Source organism: Salvelinus alpinus, chromosome 17 (genome assembly GCF_045679555.1).
Source record: "Salvelinus alpinus chromosome 17, SLU_Salpinus.1, whole genome shotgun sequence".
Taxonomy (NCBI): Eukaryota; Metazoa; Chordata; class Actinopteri; order Salmoniformes; family Salmonidae; genus Salvelinus; species Salvelinus alpinus.
The window spans coordinates 47,409,260-47,423,964 of record NC_092102.1 but is presented as its reverse complement, the minus strand read 5'-3'; the positions used below and the strand labels follow the sequence as shown (position 1 = coordinate 47,423,964).

Below are 14,705 nucleotides of genomic sequence, written 5' to 3'. Positions count from 1 at the left end.
TGTGTTTATTTTAGGTGAGCCCAGAATATGTGAAATCTCTGTCTCACCACAACAACACCTCCTTGGTTCAAGAAGAGTCCATTTCATACAGCAAGACCCTGACCAAGACTTCCTCCTGGTCCGTCAGCAACAAGATAGAATCCACCTTGAGTGTGTCGGTCAAAGCAGGGATCCCAGATCTGGTCGAGGTGACATCAGGGTTCAGCTTGACCGTGGGAGTGGAGCATTCCACCAGCCTGGAGAAGACAGAGACCATAACAGAATCAGATACCATCAACCTGAAGATCCCGCCAGGGAAGACCATGGATGTTGAGGTCACAGTGGGGAGAGCAAATATCGACCTCGACTACGAGGCCAACGTGAAAGTCACCTGCATGAATGGCAGTCAGCTGGTCTTCCCATCCAAGGGCGTCTACACCGGTGTGACTTACACTTCAGCGAGGGTATCCACAAAGGAGAGATAATAAGTACAGTGATAGAATTAAATAATTCTTTGTGTGCCTTTTCTGTTACTATGATCATCTTTGAGTGATTCTGATTGAACCCAGTTGACTCAGCTCTTTCTGTTATTATGATCATCTTTGAGTGATTCTGATTGAACCCAGTTGACTCAGCTCTTTCTGTTATTATGATCATCTTTGAGTGATTCTGATTGAACCCAGTTGACTCAGGTCTTTCTGTTACTATGATCATCTTTGAGTGATTCTGATTGAACCCAGTTGACTCAGGTCTTTCTGTTACTATGATCATCTTTGAGTGATTCTTATTGAACCCAGTTGACTCAGGTCTTTCTGTTATTATGATAAACTTTGAGTGATTCTGATTGAACCCAGTTGACTCAGGTCTTTCTGTTATTATGATAAACTTTGAGTGATTCTGATTGAACCCAGTTGACTCAGCTCTTTCTGTTACTATGATCATCTTTGAGTGATTCTGATTGAACCCAGTTGACTCAGGTCTTTCTGTTATTATGATAAACTTTGAGTGATTCTAATTGAACCCAGTTGACTCAGGTCTTTCTTTCTGTCTCAGAGGGTATAACAACAGGAGGGTCATTCTTAGAATACGGTGCCTTTGTGTCCCATAACATGTTAACACATACACTACCGGTCAAAAGTTTTAGAACACCTACTCATTCAAGGGTTTTTCTTTATTTTGACTATTTTCTACATTGCAGAATAATAGTGAAGACATCAAAACTATGAACTAACACATATGGAATCATGTAGTAACCAACAAGTGTTTAACAAATCAAAATAGATTTTAGATTCTTCAAATAGCCACCCTTTTTCTTGATGACAGCTTTGCACACTCTTGGCAATCTCTCAACCAGTTTCATGAGGTAGTCACCTGGAATGCATTTCAATTAACAGGTGTGCCTTCTTAAAAGTTAATTTGTGGAATGGATTTCCTTCTTAATGCGTTTGAGCCAACTAGTTGTGTTGTGACAAGGTAGAGTTGGTATACAGAAGATAGCCCTATTTGGTAAAAGAACAAGTCCATTTTATGGAAAGAACAGCTCAAATAAGAAAAGAGAAACCAAAGTCCATCATTACTTTAAGACATGAATGTCAGTCAATCTGGAAAATTTCAAGAACTTTGAAAGTTTCTTCAAGTGCAGTCGCATAAACCATCAAGCGCTATGATGAAACTAGCTCTCATGAGGACCGCCACAGGAATGGAAGACCCAGAGTTACCTCTGCTGCGGGTCTAAGTTTATTAGAGTTACCAGCCTCAGAAATTGCAGCCCAAATAAATGCTTCACAGAGTTCAAGTAAAAGACATATCTCAACATCAACTTTTCATAGGAGACTGTGTGAATCAGGCCTTCAGGGTCGAAATAACCCCCTACTAAAAGACACCAATAAGAAGAAGAGACTTGCTTGGGCCAAGAAATCTGAGCAATGGACATTAGACTGGTGGAAATGTGTCATTTGGGCTGGAGTCCAAATTGGAGGTTTTGGATCCAACCGCTGCGTCCAACCGCCGCATTGTGGACAAACGGATGAGCTCTGCATGTGTATTTCCCACCGTGAAGCATGGAGGAGGAGGCGTTTTGGTATGGGGGTGCTTTGCTGGTGACACTGTCTGTGATTTATTTAGAATTCATGGCACAATTAACCAGCATGGCTACCACAACATTCTGCAGCGATACACCATCCCTTCTGGTTTGAGCTTAGTGGCACTATCATTTGTTTTTCAACAGGACAATGACCCAATACACCTCCAGGCTGTGTAAGGGCTATTTCACCAAGAAGAAGAGTCCACAATCCCCTGACCTCAACCATTTGATTCCATATGTGTTACTTCATAGTGTTGGTGTCTTCACTATTATTCTACAAAGCAGAAAATAGTAAAAATAAAGAAAAACGCTTGAATGAGTAGGTGTTCTAAAACTTTTGACCGGTAGTGTATTTTGTGTGAATTATTGAACCACATTCACTGCAAAATGTTTTAATATATGGTTAGACCCAAATTTACCATAAAAAACTATGTTATGTAACTATAGCTTAATATCATGAATAATAAACCATTTGTCTTTTGTTTCACCATGTCCCCAGTCAAGTTTATAAGTGCATCAAACTTCCATTTGATATAATATTAACGCAATTCACAAATATTTTAATTATCATTACGTTGAGTTGTTCTCTTTCTAATCACATTGTTTATCATGATGTATTTATTATTTAATATCAGAATCATCCAATGTGTTTGTTAGCACACATGCAGTCAAACACACACACACACACACACTCTCATGCACATCACAACTGCTGCTAACAGAATATTGTGATTGCTAAATACTGCACAATTTAAACACTTGCCCCAATCCCCCCTTCCCCCAAATAAGTTTAAATATTGGACTATAAATTGTGCAGCATCACAGCTGCATATCAGTTATAATTTAAGAGCATATTCTAGTAACTATCTGGCGGCAGGTAGCCTTGTGGTTAGAGCGTTGGGCCAGTAACCAAAAGGTTGCTAGATTGAATCCCCGAGCTGACAAGGTAAAAAATCTGTCGATCTGCCCGTCAGTTCCTAGGCTGTCATTGTAAATAAGAATTTGTTCTCAACTGACTTGCCTAGTTAAACAAAGGTTAAATAAAATAAACAATAAAAATAAAGTATGACTTGGAACTCTCCAAATAGAGTGAAACACAAGTAGATTTTAGTTGGCGTCTACAGACCATCTATGTATCAGCTGATGAGCATGTTCAGTGCATTTACTAACTCTAGTAACTCTCTGTAGATATGAATTGGGACTATCTAAATGAAGTGAAATACTGTTTAAATTAATATGTAATAATCACTCAACACAGCCAAATGGCAACTATTGGGATGAGGGAAATTATGTTTTGACACTGCAGCACCTGGGGGATACTCGGAACAATAATATAAATCACCATGTAAAGTGTTGGTCCCACTGCAGCACCTGGGGAATACACTGAACAATAATATAAATCACCATGTAAAGTGTTGGTCCCACTGCAGCACCTGGGGGAATACACTGAACAATAATATAAATCACCATGTAAAGTGTTGGTCCCACTGCAGCACCTGGGGGAATACACTGAACAATAATATAAATCACCATGTAAAGTGTTGGTCCCACTGCATTCTGGGGGAATACACTGAACAATAATATAAATCACCATGTAAAGTATTAGTCCCACTGCAGCACCTGGGGGAATACACTGAACAATAATATAAATCACCATGTAAAGTGTTGGTCCCACTGCAGCACCTGGGGGAATACACTGAACAATAATATAAATCACCATGTAAAGTGTTGGTCCCACTGCAGCACCTGGGGAATACACTGAACAACAATATAAATCACCATGTAAAGTGTTGGTCCCACTGCATCACCTGGGGGAATACACTGAACAATAATATAAATCACCATGTAAAGTATTGGTCCCACTGCAGCACCTGGGGGAATACACTGAACAATAATATAAATCACCATGTAAAGTATTGGTCCCACTGCAGCACCTGGGGGAATACACTGAACAATAATATAAATCACCATGTAAAGTGTTGGTCCCACTGCAGCACCTGGGGGAATACACTGAACAATACTATAAATCACCATGTAAAGTGTTGGTCCCACTGCAGCACCTGGGGGAATACACTGAACACTAATATAAATCACCATGTAAAGTGTTGGTCCCACTGCAGCACCTGGGGGAATACACTGAACAATAATATAAATCACCATGTAAAGTGTTGGTCCCACTGCAGCACCTGGGGGAATACACTGAACAATAATATAAATCACCATGTAAAGTGTTGGTCCCACTGCAGCACCTGGGGGAATACACTGAACAATACTATAAATCACCATGTAAAGTGTTGGTCCCACTGCAGCACCTGGGGGAATACACTGAACAATAATATAAATCACCATGTAAAGTGTTGGTCCCACTGCAGCACCTGGGGAATACACTGAACAATAATATAAATCACCATGTAAAGTGTTGGTCCCACTGCAGCACCTGAGGGAATACACTGAACAATAATATAAATCACCATGTAAAGTGTTGGTCCCACTGCAGCACCTGGGGGAATACACTGAACACTATCGCTGTTATGCATTTTCCCTAAGATAAAAAGGCATCAAAAAAAAAAAAAGAATCCGATCGAACATCTCTAGAGAGACCTGAAAATAGGTGTGTAGCGACTCTCTCCATCCAACCTGACAGAGCTTGAGAAGAATGGGAGAAACTCCCCAAATGCATGAGTGCCAAGCTTGTAGAAAGAAGATTCGAGGCTGTAATCGCCGCCAAAGGTGCTTCAACAAAATACTGAGTAAAGGGTCTGGATACTTATGTAAATGTGATACTTCAGTTTTTTATAACATTTGGCAAAATTTCTAAAAAGCCGTTTTTGCTTTGTCATTATGGGGTATTGTTTGTAAAAGAAAAATGATTTAATAAATTTTAGAATAAGGCTGTAACGTAACGTGAAAAAGTCAAGGGGTCTGAATACTTTCCGAATGCACTGTATATTATCTATTGTGTGTGTGAAAAGTAACACATACACTGAGTGCACAAAACATTAAGAACACCTGCTCTTTCCGTGACACAGACTTACCAGGTGAATCCAGGTGAAAGCTATGATCTCTTATTGATGTCACTTGTTAAATCCACTTCAATCAGTGTAGATGAAGGGGAGACAGGCTAAAGAAGAATTTTTAAGCCTTGAGACAATTAAGACATGGATTTTATACGTGTGCCATTCAGAGTGTGAATGGGCAAGACAAAATATTTAAGTGCCTTTGAACAGGGTATGGTAGTAGGTGCCAGGCACACCGGTATGTGTCAAGAATTGCAACACTGCTGGGTTTTTCATGCTCAACAGTTTCCCGTGTGTGTCAAGAATGGTCCACCATCGAAACGACATTCAGCCATCTTGACACAACTGTGGGAAGCATTGGAGTCAACATTAGCCAGCAACCCTATGGAATGCTTTTGACACCTTGTAGACACCTTGTGTTTTCATTTACAACTGCAACCTGGCCAAGATAAAGCGATGCAGTGCGACAAAAACAACAACATAGAGTTACACATGGGATAAACACATGTACAGTCAATAACACAATATTAAAATCTATGTACAGTGTCTGCAAACGTAATAAGGTTAATAGGCCATAGTGGCGAAAATTTGGAAATGAAAAGCTGGAGTTAAAGATGTGCAGATGATGATGTGCAAGCAGAGATACTGGGGTGCAAAAGAGCAAAAAATAAATGACAGAATGGGGATGAGGTAGTTGGGTGTGCTATTTACAGATGGGCTGTGTACAGGTACAGTGATCGGTAAGCTGCACTGACAGCTGATGCTTAAAGTTAGTGAGGGAGATATGGTGTGGGGGCTGTGCTTTGGCAAAGTGGGTGGGGTTATATCCTTCCTGTTTGGCCTTGTCCAGGGGTATCATCGGATGGGGCCACAGTGTCTCCTGACACCTCCTGTCTCAGCCTCCAGTATTTATGCTGCAGTCGTCTATGTGTCGAGGGGCTAGGGTCAGTTTGTTATATCTGGAGTACTTCTCCTGTCTTATCCGGTGTCCTGTGTGAATTTAAGTATGCTCTCTCTAATTCTCTCTTTCTCTCTTTCTTTCTCTCACTCGGAGGACCTGAGTCCTAGGACCATGCCTCAGGACGACCTGGCATGATGACTCCTTGCTGTCCCTAGTCCACCTGGCCGTGCTGCTGCTCCAGTTTCAATTGTTCTGCCTGCGGCTATGGAATCCTGACCTGTTCACCGGACGTGCTACCTGTCCCAGACCTGCTGTTTACAACTCTCTAGAGACCGCAGGAGCGGTAGAGATACTCTTAATGATCTTCTATGAAAAGCCAACTGACATTTACTCCTGAGGTGCTGACTTGCTGCACCCTCGACAACTACTGTGATTATTATTATTTGACCATGCTGGTCATTTATGAACATTTGAACATCTTGGCCATGTTCTGTTATAATCTCCACCCGGCACAGCCAGAAGAGGACTGGCCACCCCCCATAGCCTGGTTCCTCTCTAGGTTTCTTCCTAGGTTTTGGCCTTTCTAGGGAGTTTTTCCTAGCCACCATGCTTCTACACCTGCATTGCTTGCTGTTTGGGGTTTTAGGCTGGGTTTCTGTACAGCACTTTGAGATATCAGTTGATGTAAGAAGGGCTATATAAATACATTTGATGTGATTTGATTTGATATAAGTCTCCAGCTTCAGTAATTTTTGCAATTCTTTTCAGTCATGGGCAGCAGAGAACTGGAAGGAAACGCGGCCAAAGGAGGTGTTGGCTTTGGGGATGACCAGTGAAATATACCTGCTGGAGCACGTGCTACGGGTGGGTGTTGCTATGGTGACCAGTGAGCTGAGATAAGGCGGGGCTTTACCTAGCAAAGACTTATAGATGACCTGGAGCCAGTGGGTTTGGCGACGAATATGTAGCGAGGGCCAGCCAACGAGAGCATACAGGTCACAGTGGTAGTAGATGGGGCTTTAGTGACAAAACAGATGGCACTGTGATAGGCTACATCCAATTTGCTGAGTAGAGTGTTGGAGACTATTTTGTAAATGACATCGCAGAAGTCAATGATGGTAGGATAGTCAGTTTTATGAGGGTATGTTTGGCAGCATGAGTGAAGGAGGAAGCCAATTCTACCTTTCATTTTGACTCTACTGAGCCTTTTCCTAGCTCGTTTGTCAGAACCTGTTATAGCCTTCAATCCTCGTTTTGATTCACCTGCCTGTTTGCCTACCTGTGTATGACCATTGCCTGCGACCACTATCCTGCCTTCTGCGAAGGCGAAATAAACACCTGCCACGCTCTACGCGTGAATCTACACCTTTTTCTCCCTGAGTATTCATTACAGCTGCAACATAACAAATGTGGGAAAAGGCAAATCTATAGATTTCACTTGACTGGGAATACAGATATGCATCTGTTGGTCAAAGACACATAATAAAAAAGGTAGGGGAGTGGATCAGAAAAACAGTCAGTATCTGGTGTGACCACCATTTGCCTCATGTAGTCCGACGTATCTCCTTCACATAAAGTTGATCAGGCTGCTGATTGTGACCTGTGGAATGTTTTTCCACTCTTCAACGGCTATGCAAAGTTAATGGATATTGGCTGGAACACGCTTTCGTACATGTCAATCCAGAGCATCCCAAACATGCACAATGGGTGACATATCTGGTGGGTATGCAGGCCATGGAAGAACAGGAACATTTTCAGATGCCAGGAATTGTGTACAGATCCTTGCAACATGCATTATAATTATTTATTTATTTTTTATTTAACCTTTATTTTACTAGGCAAGTCAGTTAAATTCTTATTTACAATGACGGCCTAACCCGGACGACGCTGGGCCAATTGTGCGCCGCCCTATAGGACTCCCAATCACGGCCGGATGTGATACAGCCTGGATTCGAACCAGGGACTATAGTGACGCCGCTTGCACTGAGATTCAGTGCCCGAGACCGCTGCTCCACTCGGGAGCTCAAATGCTGAAACGTAAGTTGATGTGGGCGGATGAATGGCACGACAATGGACCTCAGGATCTCATCACTTTATCTCTGTGCATTCAAATTGCCATCGATGAAGTGCAGTTGTACTTGTTGTCCCTAGTTTATGCCTGCCCATGACATAATCGTGCCGCCACCATGGGGAACTATGTTAACATTGACATCAACAAACCGCATGCCCACATGACACCATAGACATGCTCTGCGGTTGTGAGGCTGGTTGGAAGTGGTGACCTATTTTCTATAACGACATGGCAGAAAAATATACATTAAATTCCCTGGCAACAGCTCTCGTGAATATTCCTGTGTTCAGCATGCCAATGGCACTCTTCTTCAACTTCATATGTCTGTGGCATTGTATTCTGCACATTTTAGAGTGGCTATTTATATTCCCCAGCACAAGGTTCACCTGTGTAATGATCATGCTGTTTAATCAGCTTCTTGATATGCCACACCTGTCAGGTGGATGGATTATCTTGGTAAAGGGAAAATGCATAACAGCGACATTTGAGAGAAATACTTTTTGGGGATGTTTTATTTCAGGTCATTAAACATGGGACCAACACTTTACATGGTGATTTATATTATTGTTCAGTGTATTCCCCCAGGTGCTGCAGTGGTACCAACACTTTACATGGTGATTTATAGTATTGTTCAGTGTATTCCCCCAGGTGATGCAGTGGGACCAACACTTTACATGGTGATTTATATTATTGTTCAGTGTATTCCCCCAGGTGCTGCAGTGGGACCAACACTTTACATGGTGATATATATTATTGTTCAGTGTATTCCCCCAGGTGCTGCAGTGGGACCAACACTTTACATGGTGATTTATATTATTGTTCAGTGTATTCCCCCAGGTGCTGCAGTGGGACCAACACTTTACATGGTGATATATATTATTGTTCAGTGTATTCCCCCAGGTGCTGCAGTGGGACCAACACTTTACATGGTGATTTATATTATTGTTCAGTGTATTCCCCCAGGTGCTGCAGTGGGACCAACACTTTACATGGTGATTTATATTATTGTTCAGTGTATTCCCCCAGGTGCTGCAGTGGGACCAACACTTTACATGGTGATTTATATTATTGTTCAGTGTATTCCCCCAGGTGCTGCAGTGGGACCAACACTTTACATGGTGATTTATATTATTGTTCAGTGTATTCCCCCAGGTGATGCAGTGGGACCAACACTTTACATGGTGATTTATATTATTGTTCAGTGTATTCCCCCAGGTGCTGCAGTGGGACCAACACTTTACATGGTGATTTATATTATTGTTCAGTGTATTCCCCCAGGTGCTGCAGTGGGACCAACACTTTACATGGTGATTTATATTATTGTTCAGTGTATTCCCCCAGGTGCTGCAGTGGGACCAACATTTTACATGGTGATTTATATTATTGTTCAGTGTATTCCCCCAGGTGCTGCAGTGGGACCAACACTTTACATGGTGATTTATATTATTGTTCAGTGTATTCCCCCAGGTGCTGCAGTGGGACCAACACTTTACATGGTGATTTATATTATTGTTCAGTATATTCCCCCAGGTGCTGCAGTGTCAAAAGGTAATTTCATTAATTCCAGGATTTGCATGTTTAGAGCTTATCGAATATTCATTTGAAGTATTTCATGTTGTTTACACTCTCACCACTAGGCTAACTGCTGGCCCATAGTTACTAGCACTACAACAAAAATGCTGTTAGTTGTAACTGATATGCAGCTGAGATGCTGCTTGGATTCTACACAATGTATAGTCCAATATTTACACGTCTTTTGGGTTAGGGTGAAATATTTAAATTGTTCATCATATGAGTCTGTTAACAGATGTGGTGTGTGTAACGTGAACGTGCGTGTGTTTGAGTGACTGCATGTGTTAATCATAAAGAATTTGTTAAAGAGAACTCAATGTAATGTTAATTCCAATATTTGCGAATTTGATTTAATGTCCGATGGAAGTCGAAACTATACAGGAGATATGGCAAACACACAAGACAGATTTTTTTATGAAATCAAGTTACATAACATCGTGTTTATGGTAAATGGGGATCTAACCATAAACATCTTTAAATTAATGTTGTTCAATAATTCTGCCAAAAGTGAAAATGCTTCCCCCTTCTCCCAAACATGTCATTGGACACAATAGGCACCAGATTGTAGGAAAGACCCACCTAATCAAATCAAATCAAATCAAATGTTATTAGTCACATACACATGGTTAGCAGATGTTAATGCGAGTGTAGCGAAATGCTTGTGCTTCTAGTTCCGACAATGCAGTAATAACCAACAAGTAATCTAACCTAACAATTCCACAACTACTACCTTATACACACACACAAGTGTAAAGGGATAAAGAATATGTACATAAAGATATATGAATGAGTGGTGGTACAGAACGGCATGGCAAGATGCAGTAGATGGTATAGAGTACGGTATATACATATGAGATGAGTACTGTAGGGTATGTAAACATAAAGTGGCATAGTTTAAAGTGGCTAGTGGTACATGTATTACATAAAGATGGCAAGATGCAGTAGATGATATAGAGTACAGTATATACATATGAGATGGGTAATGTAGGGTATGTAAACATTATATTAAGTGGCATTGTTTAAAGTGGCTAGTGGTACATTTTAACATAGTTTCCATCAATTCCCATTTTTAAAGTGGCTGGAGTTGAGTCAGTATGTTGGCAGCGGCCGCTAAATGTTAGTGGTGGCTGTTTAACAGTCTGATGGCCTTGAGATAGAAGCTGTTTTTCAGTCTCTCGGTCCCTGCTTTGATGCACCTGTACTGACCTCGCCTTCTGGATGATAGCGGGGTGAACAGGCAGTGGCTTGGGTGGTTGTTGTCCTTGATGATCTTTATGGCCTTCCTGTGACATCGGGTGGTGTAGGTGTCCTGGAGGGCAGGTAGTTTGCCCCCGGTGATGCGTTCTGCAGACCTCACTACCCTCTGGAGAGCCTTACGGTTGTGGGCGGAGCAGTTGCCGTACCAGGCGGTGATACAGTCCGACAGGATGCTCTCGATTGTGCATCTGTAGAAGTTTGTGAGTGCTTTTGGTGACAAGCCGAATTTCTTCAGCCTCCTGAGGTTGAAGAGGCGCTGCTGCGCCTTCTTCACAACGCTGTCTGTGTGGGTGGACCAATTCAGTTTGTCCGTGATGTGTACACCGAGGAACTTAAAACTTTCCACCTTCTCCACTACTGACCCGTCGATGTGGATAGGGGGGTGCTCCCTCTGCTGTTTCCTGAAGTCCACAATCATCTCCTTTGTTTTGTTGACGTTGAGTGTGAGGTTATTTTCCTGACACCACACTCCGAGGGCCCTCACCTCCTCCCTGTAGGCCGTCTCGTCGTTGTTGGTAATCAAGCCTACCACTGTAGTGTCATCCGCAAACTTGATGATTGAGTTGGAGGCGTGCATGGCCACGCAGTCGTGGGTGAACAGGGAGTACAGGAGAGGGCTCAGAACGCACCCTTGTGGGGCCCCAGTGTTGAGGATCAGCGGGGTGGAGATGCACGCCTCCTATTGTTATATCCTCTGAGACAAAGAACTGGGTTCAATTAGAATCACTCAAAGATTATCATAATAACAGAAAAGGCACACAAAGAATCAGTAATGGTCTCAATTTCTATCACTGCACTTTTTATTCATAAAGTCACACTTGACTCATCTCTCCTTTGTGGACATCCTCACTGAAGTGTAAGTCACACCAGTGTAGATGCCATTGGATGGGAAGAGCAGCTGACTGCCATTCATGCAGGTGACTTTTACTGTGGCCCTGTAGTCGAGGTCGATATTTGCTTTCCCCATTGTGATCTCAACATCCATGGTCTTCCCTGGCGGGATCTTCACGGTGATGGTACCCGATTCTGTTATGGTCTCTGTCTTGTGCAGGCTGGTGAAATCCTCCACTCCTACGGTCAAGCTGAACCCTGATGACACCTCGACCAGATCTGGGATCCCCGCTTTGACCGATACATTAAAGGTGGACTCCATTTTGTTGCTGACGGACCAGGAGGAAGTCTTGGTCAGGGTCTTGCTGTATGTAAGGGACTTTTCTAGAACCAAGGAGGTGTCGTTCTGGTGAGACACGGATTTCACATTTTCTGGGGTCACCTAAAAACACAAAGATACAAGTTGTTCAAACAAGACAAAGACAATTTAATAATGGATATAGATTTTTAGAAAGCCAACATTAATAACAGGTGTGTGCTTGCTATCGTGGACTGATGCGTATGAGTAAAGGTAAAAAACATTTTTAAAAAGGTGTTGGGGCTATTTTACTGACCAAGGCCAATTAAACATAAGGCATGACCGTCCTAGAAATGATGCCTGATGAATGTCGACCCCCATATTGGATTACATGTTTTAAAGTGGACAGCCCCCTTAATGTTAGAGCATCGGTAGAGTATTCCTGAGCTGTCTACACACACCTGGGGTTTGAAGAGGGACAGGGTGGGATACTCCATGTCAGTCATTACGGAAAGCTTGATGGTTTTGATGAAGAGGAAGCCCATGCAGTCGATGTCCGAGCCAGACCTGCCCTGCAGCCCCAGGCAGATTCCGGACCCCACATCTATGGTGTACTCAGTCTTCAATTCCCAGCTGGTCATTTTTTCAAAGAACTGCCGGTTCTGACTCGTCATGAACTTGATGGCACCCAGACGTGTGCCGGCGCCGTTACCCCACAGAGACAGCTTGGTGATGCGCTCGCCGAGGTTGAACTCAAACTCATTGAAAGTGTTCGCATCTCCAAAAGTCGCTACTTTCCCGTCGGTCAGCTCCGCCCGCACAGCTATCACCTGCGAGCCTCCCACCGCCACTCCGATCTTCTTGAGGGTGGCACCGTTGTCCATGCCGTGGAATTCAAATGAACTGCCTCCTCCACCACCGATCAAATGCAGTGTGGTTGCCATGTGTGCACGTCACCTGAAATACAAATTTGTACAGATCAATTTATGAAGCCTCCAACTCAAAGGAGCTGATTCAGACATTCAAAGCCACAGAGTCCGTCTCCTACTCCCAGCACCTCCTGCTGAGCACATCTCTATGCACTTCTAAAAATGTATTCTGATCTTGCTATAATTACAAAGAATATGAATGTTAGATTCCACTTCAGAATATGAGGCATTTATGGTGCTGGAACTCACTTTTCCAAACAAAGTTACCGCTTTGAAATCTGAAAGAATAAAGATTACATTTTATTAATTAAAATATAACAATATTCATTAACACAGGCTTTAGTATTCACAGGTATGCATCAATATATTATGACACTGTCTAATATAGAACAGGGTCTGTCAAACTTTTAAAGTACCTGTCCAATTAAAACTAACCCTCAGATTTAGTCAGGTAACACCTAAAACATGACTGAATAATAAAGTAAAGTGAACAATTTCAATGATCAAAAACAGTCCTTTTGACATACGTCTGCAGAACCAGCTACAAAATACAGACCACCACCACCACCAACAACAACAACAACAACAACAACACAGGACATAATAAAGTAAAGTGAACAATTTCAATGATACTTTACAATACAGACCAACAACAACAACAACAACAACAACAACAACAACAACAACAACAACAACAACAACAACAACAACAACAACAACAACAACAACAACAACAACAACAACAACAACAACAACAACAACAACAACAACAACAACAACAACAACAACAACAACAACAACAACAACAACAACAACAACAACAACAACAACAACAACAACAACAACAACAACAACAACAACAACAACAACAACAACAACAACAACAACACACGGACATACCAAGACGCTCTCCCTGAGCAACACAGGACATCAAAGAAGCTCTCTCTGCCTAACAAAGGAACACTGGCTTATAAAGCTGCAGAAGGAGTTTGTAATTGCTGACAGCTGTATCCCCTAACGAGAGGGCGGGATCAGAGCTCCAATCTGCACTGGGGCTGACCAATCAGCTGCTTGGGGGAATCCAGGAAGCCATTTCCTGAAATATACATATACATAAACCAACAACACAAAAACTGGGGAACGTAACAGTATTCAAGATGAAGAGACAGCTTGATGTAAAACACTACACTCAAAAGTCTACTCACCTCACATTAAACATCATACTAACATAATACTTTTGAATTCAAAACAGAACAATAGGAGGCTGAAGTCAACCATGTGAAAACAAGGCAACAGTTAACATGTCGTCCCCCACGAATGATGCACCGCCTCCTGGGCCAATTGACTTATTCTGTGTTACTAACAAATTGCAGTTAAATACCATAACTCCCACCTTGGAGCAATCAGTGTACTTTTGTAAAACGTTGGATCTCTATGGCAAGACGAATCATTCACCCAAGCTTTGTCAAAATCTTACCAGTGCTGTCTGAGATATCATGTGTTACTAACTTACAAACAAACATACGGACGGACGGACAGAGACAGATCCGTAGTCCCCTCCCCAATTCCATCGTGGGGGACAACAAACCCATACCATGCTTGTTTAACTAGACTTTATAACTGATTAAGCAACTGTTTCAGAACATAGGAACAAAAAAAATATATATGTTTTGTTCATTATTTGGTCAAAATAATAATTTAGCACTCAAATATTTCCTCATATAGCAAGATGAGTTATTTAGGGACATTGTGTAATTACATACAACG

The 14,705-nt window shown here is 42.1% G+C and overlaps 3 protein-coding genes across 6 annotated transcripts in view; 1 reads left to right on the top strand and 2 right to left on the bottom strand.

Annotated features, from left to right (window-relative positions):
* The window catches only part of LOC139543070 (aerolysin-like protein), a 103,780-nt gene that overhangs the window by 9,100 nt on the left and 79,975 nt on the right, over positions 1-14,705 (top strand). For 2 of the 3 annotated variants that reach the window (XM_071349203.1, XM_071349204.1), the window contains one exon: positions 15-2,549. The exons of the other annotated variant lie outside the window; for it this stretch is intronic. In XM_071349203.1, the coding sequence (XP_071205304.1) occupies positions 15-464 (450 nt within the window). In that variant the 3' untranslated portion in view covers positions 465-2,549. Of the gene's footprint in view, positions 1-14; positions 2,550-14,705 lie in introns of those variants that run through there. 3 annotated transcript variants of the gene reach the window in all.
* Positions 1-14,705, bottom strand: part of LOC139543075 (aerolysin-like protein) — a 126,176-nt gene that overhangs the window by 75,791 nt on the left and 35,680 nt on the right. The gene's annotated exons all lie outside the window — the stretch shown is intronic.
* Positions 11,659-14,705, bottom strand: part of LOC139543072 (aerolysin-like protein) — a 37,862-nt gene continuing 34,815 nt past the window's right edge. Inside the window, exons 1-3 of one of the 2 annotated variants that reach the window (XM_071349211.1) lie at positions 13,839-14,027; positions 12,471-13,002; positions 11,659-12,153 (exon numbers count right to left, since the gene is read on the bottom strand). In XM_071349211.1, coding sequence (XP_071205312.1) covers positions 11,704-12,153; positions 12,471-12,953 — 933 coding nt within the window. In that variant the 5' untranslated portion in view covers positions 12,954-13,002; positions 13,839-14,027 and the 3' untranslated portion in view covers positions 11,659-11,703. Of the gene's footprint in view, positions 12,154-12,470; positions 13,003-13,838; positions 14,028-14,705 lie in introns of those variants that run through there. The other variant, XM_071349210.1, reaches the window with a different exon arrangement.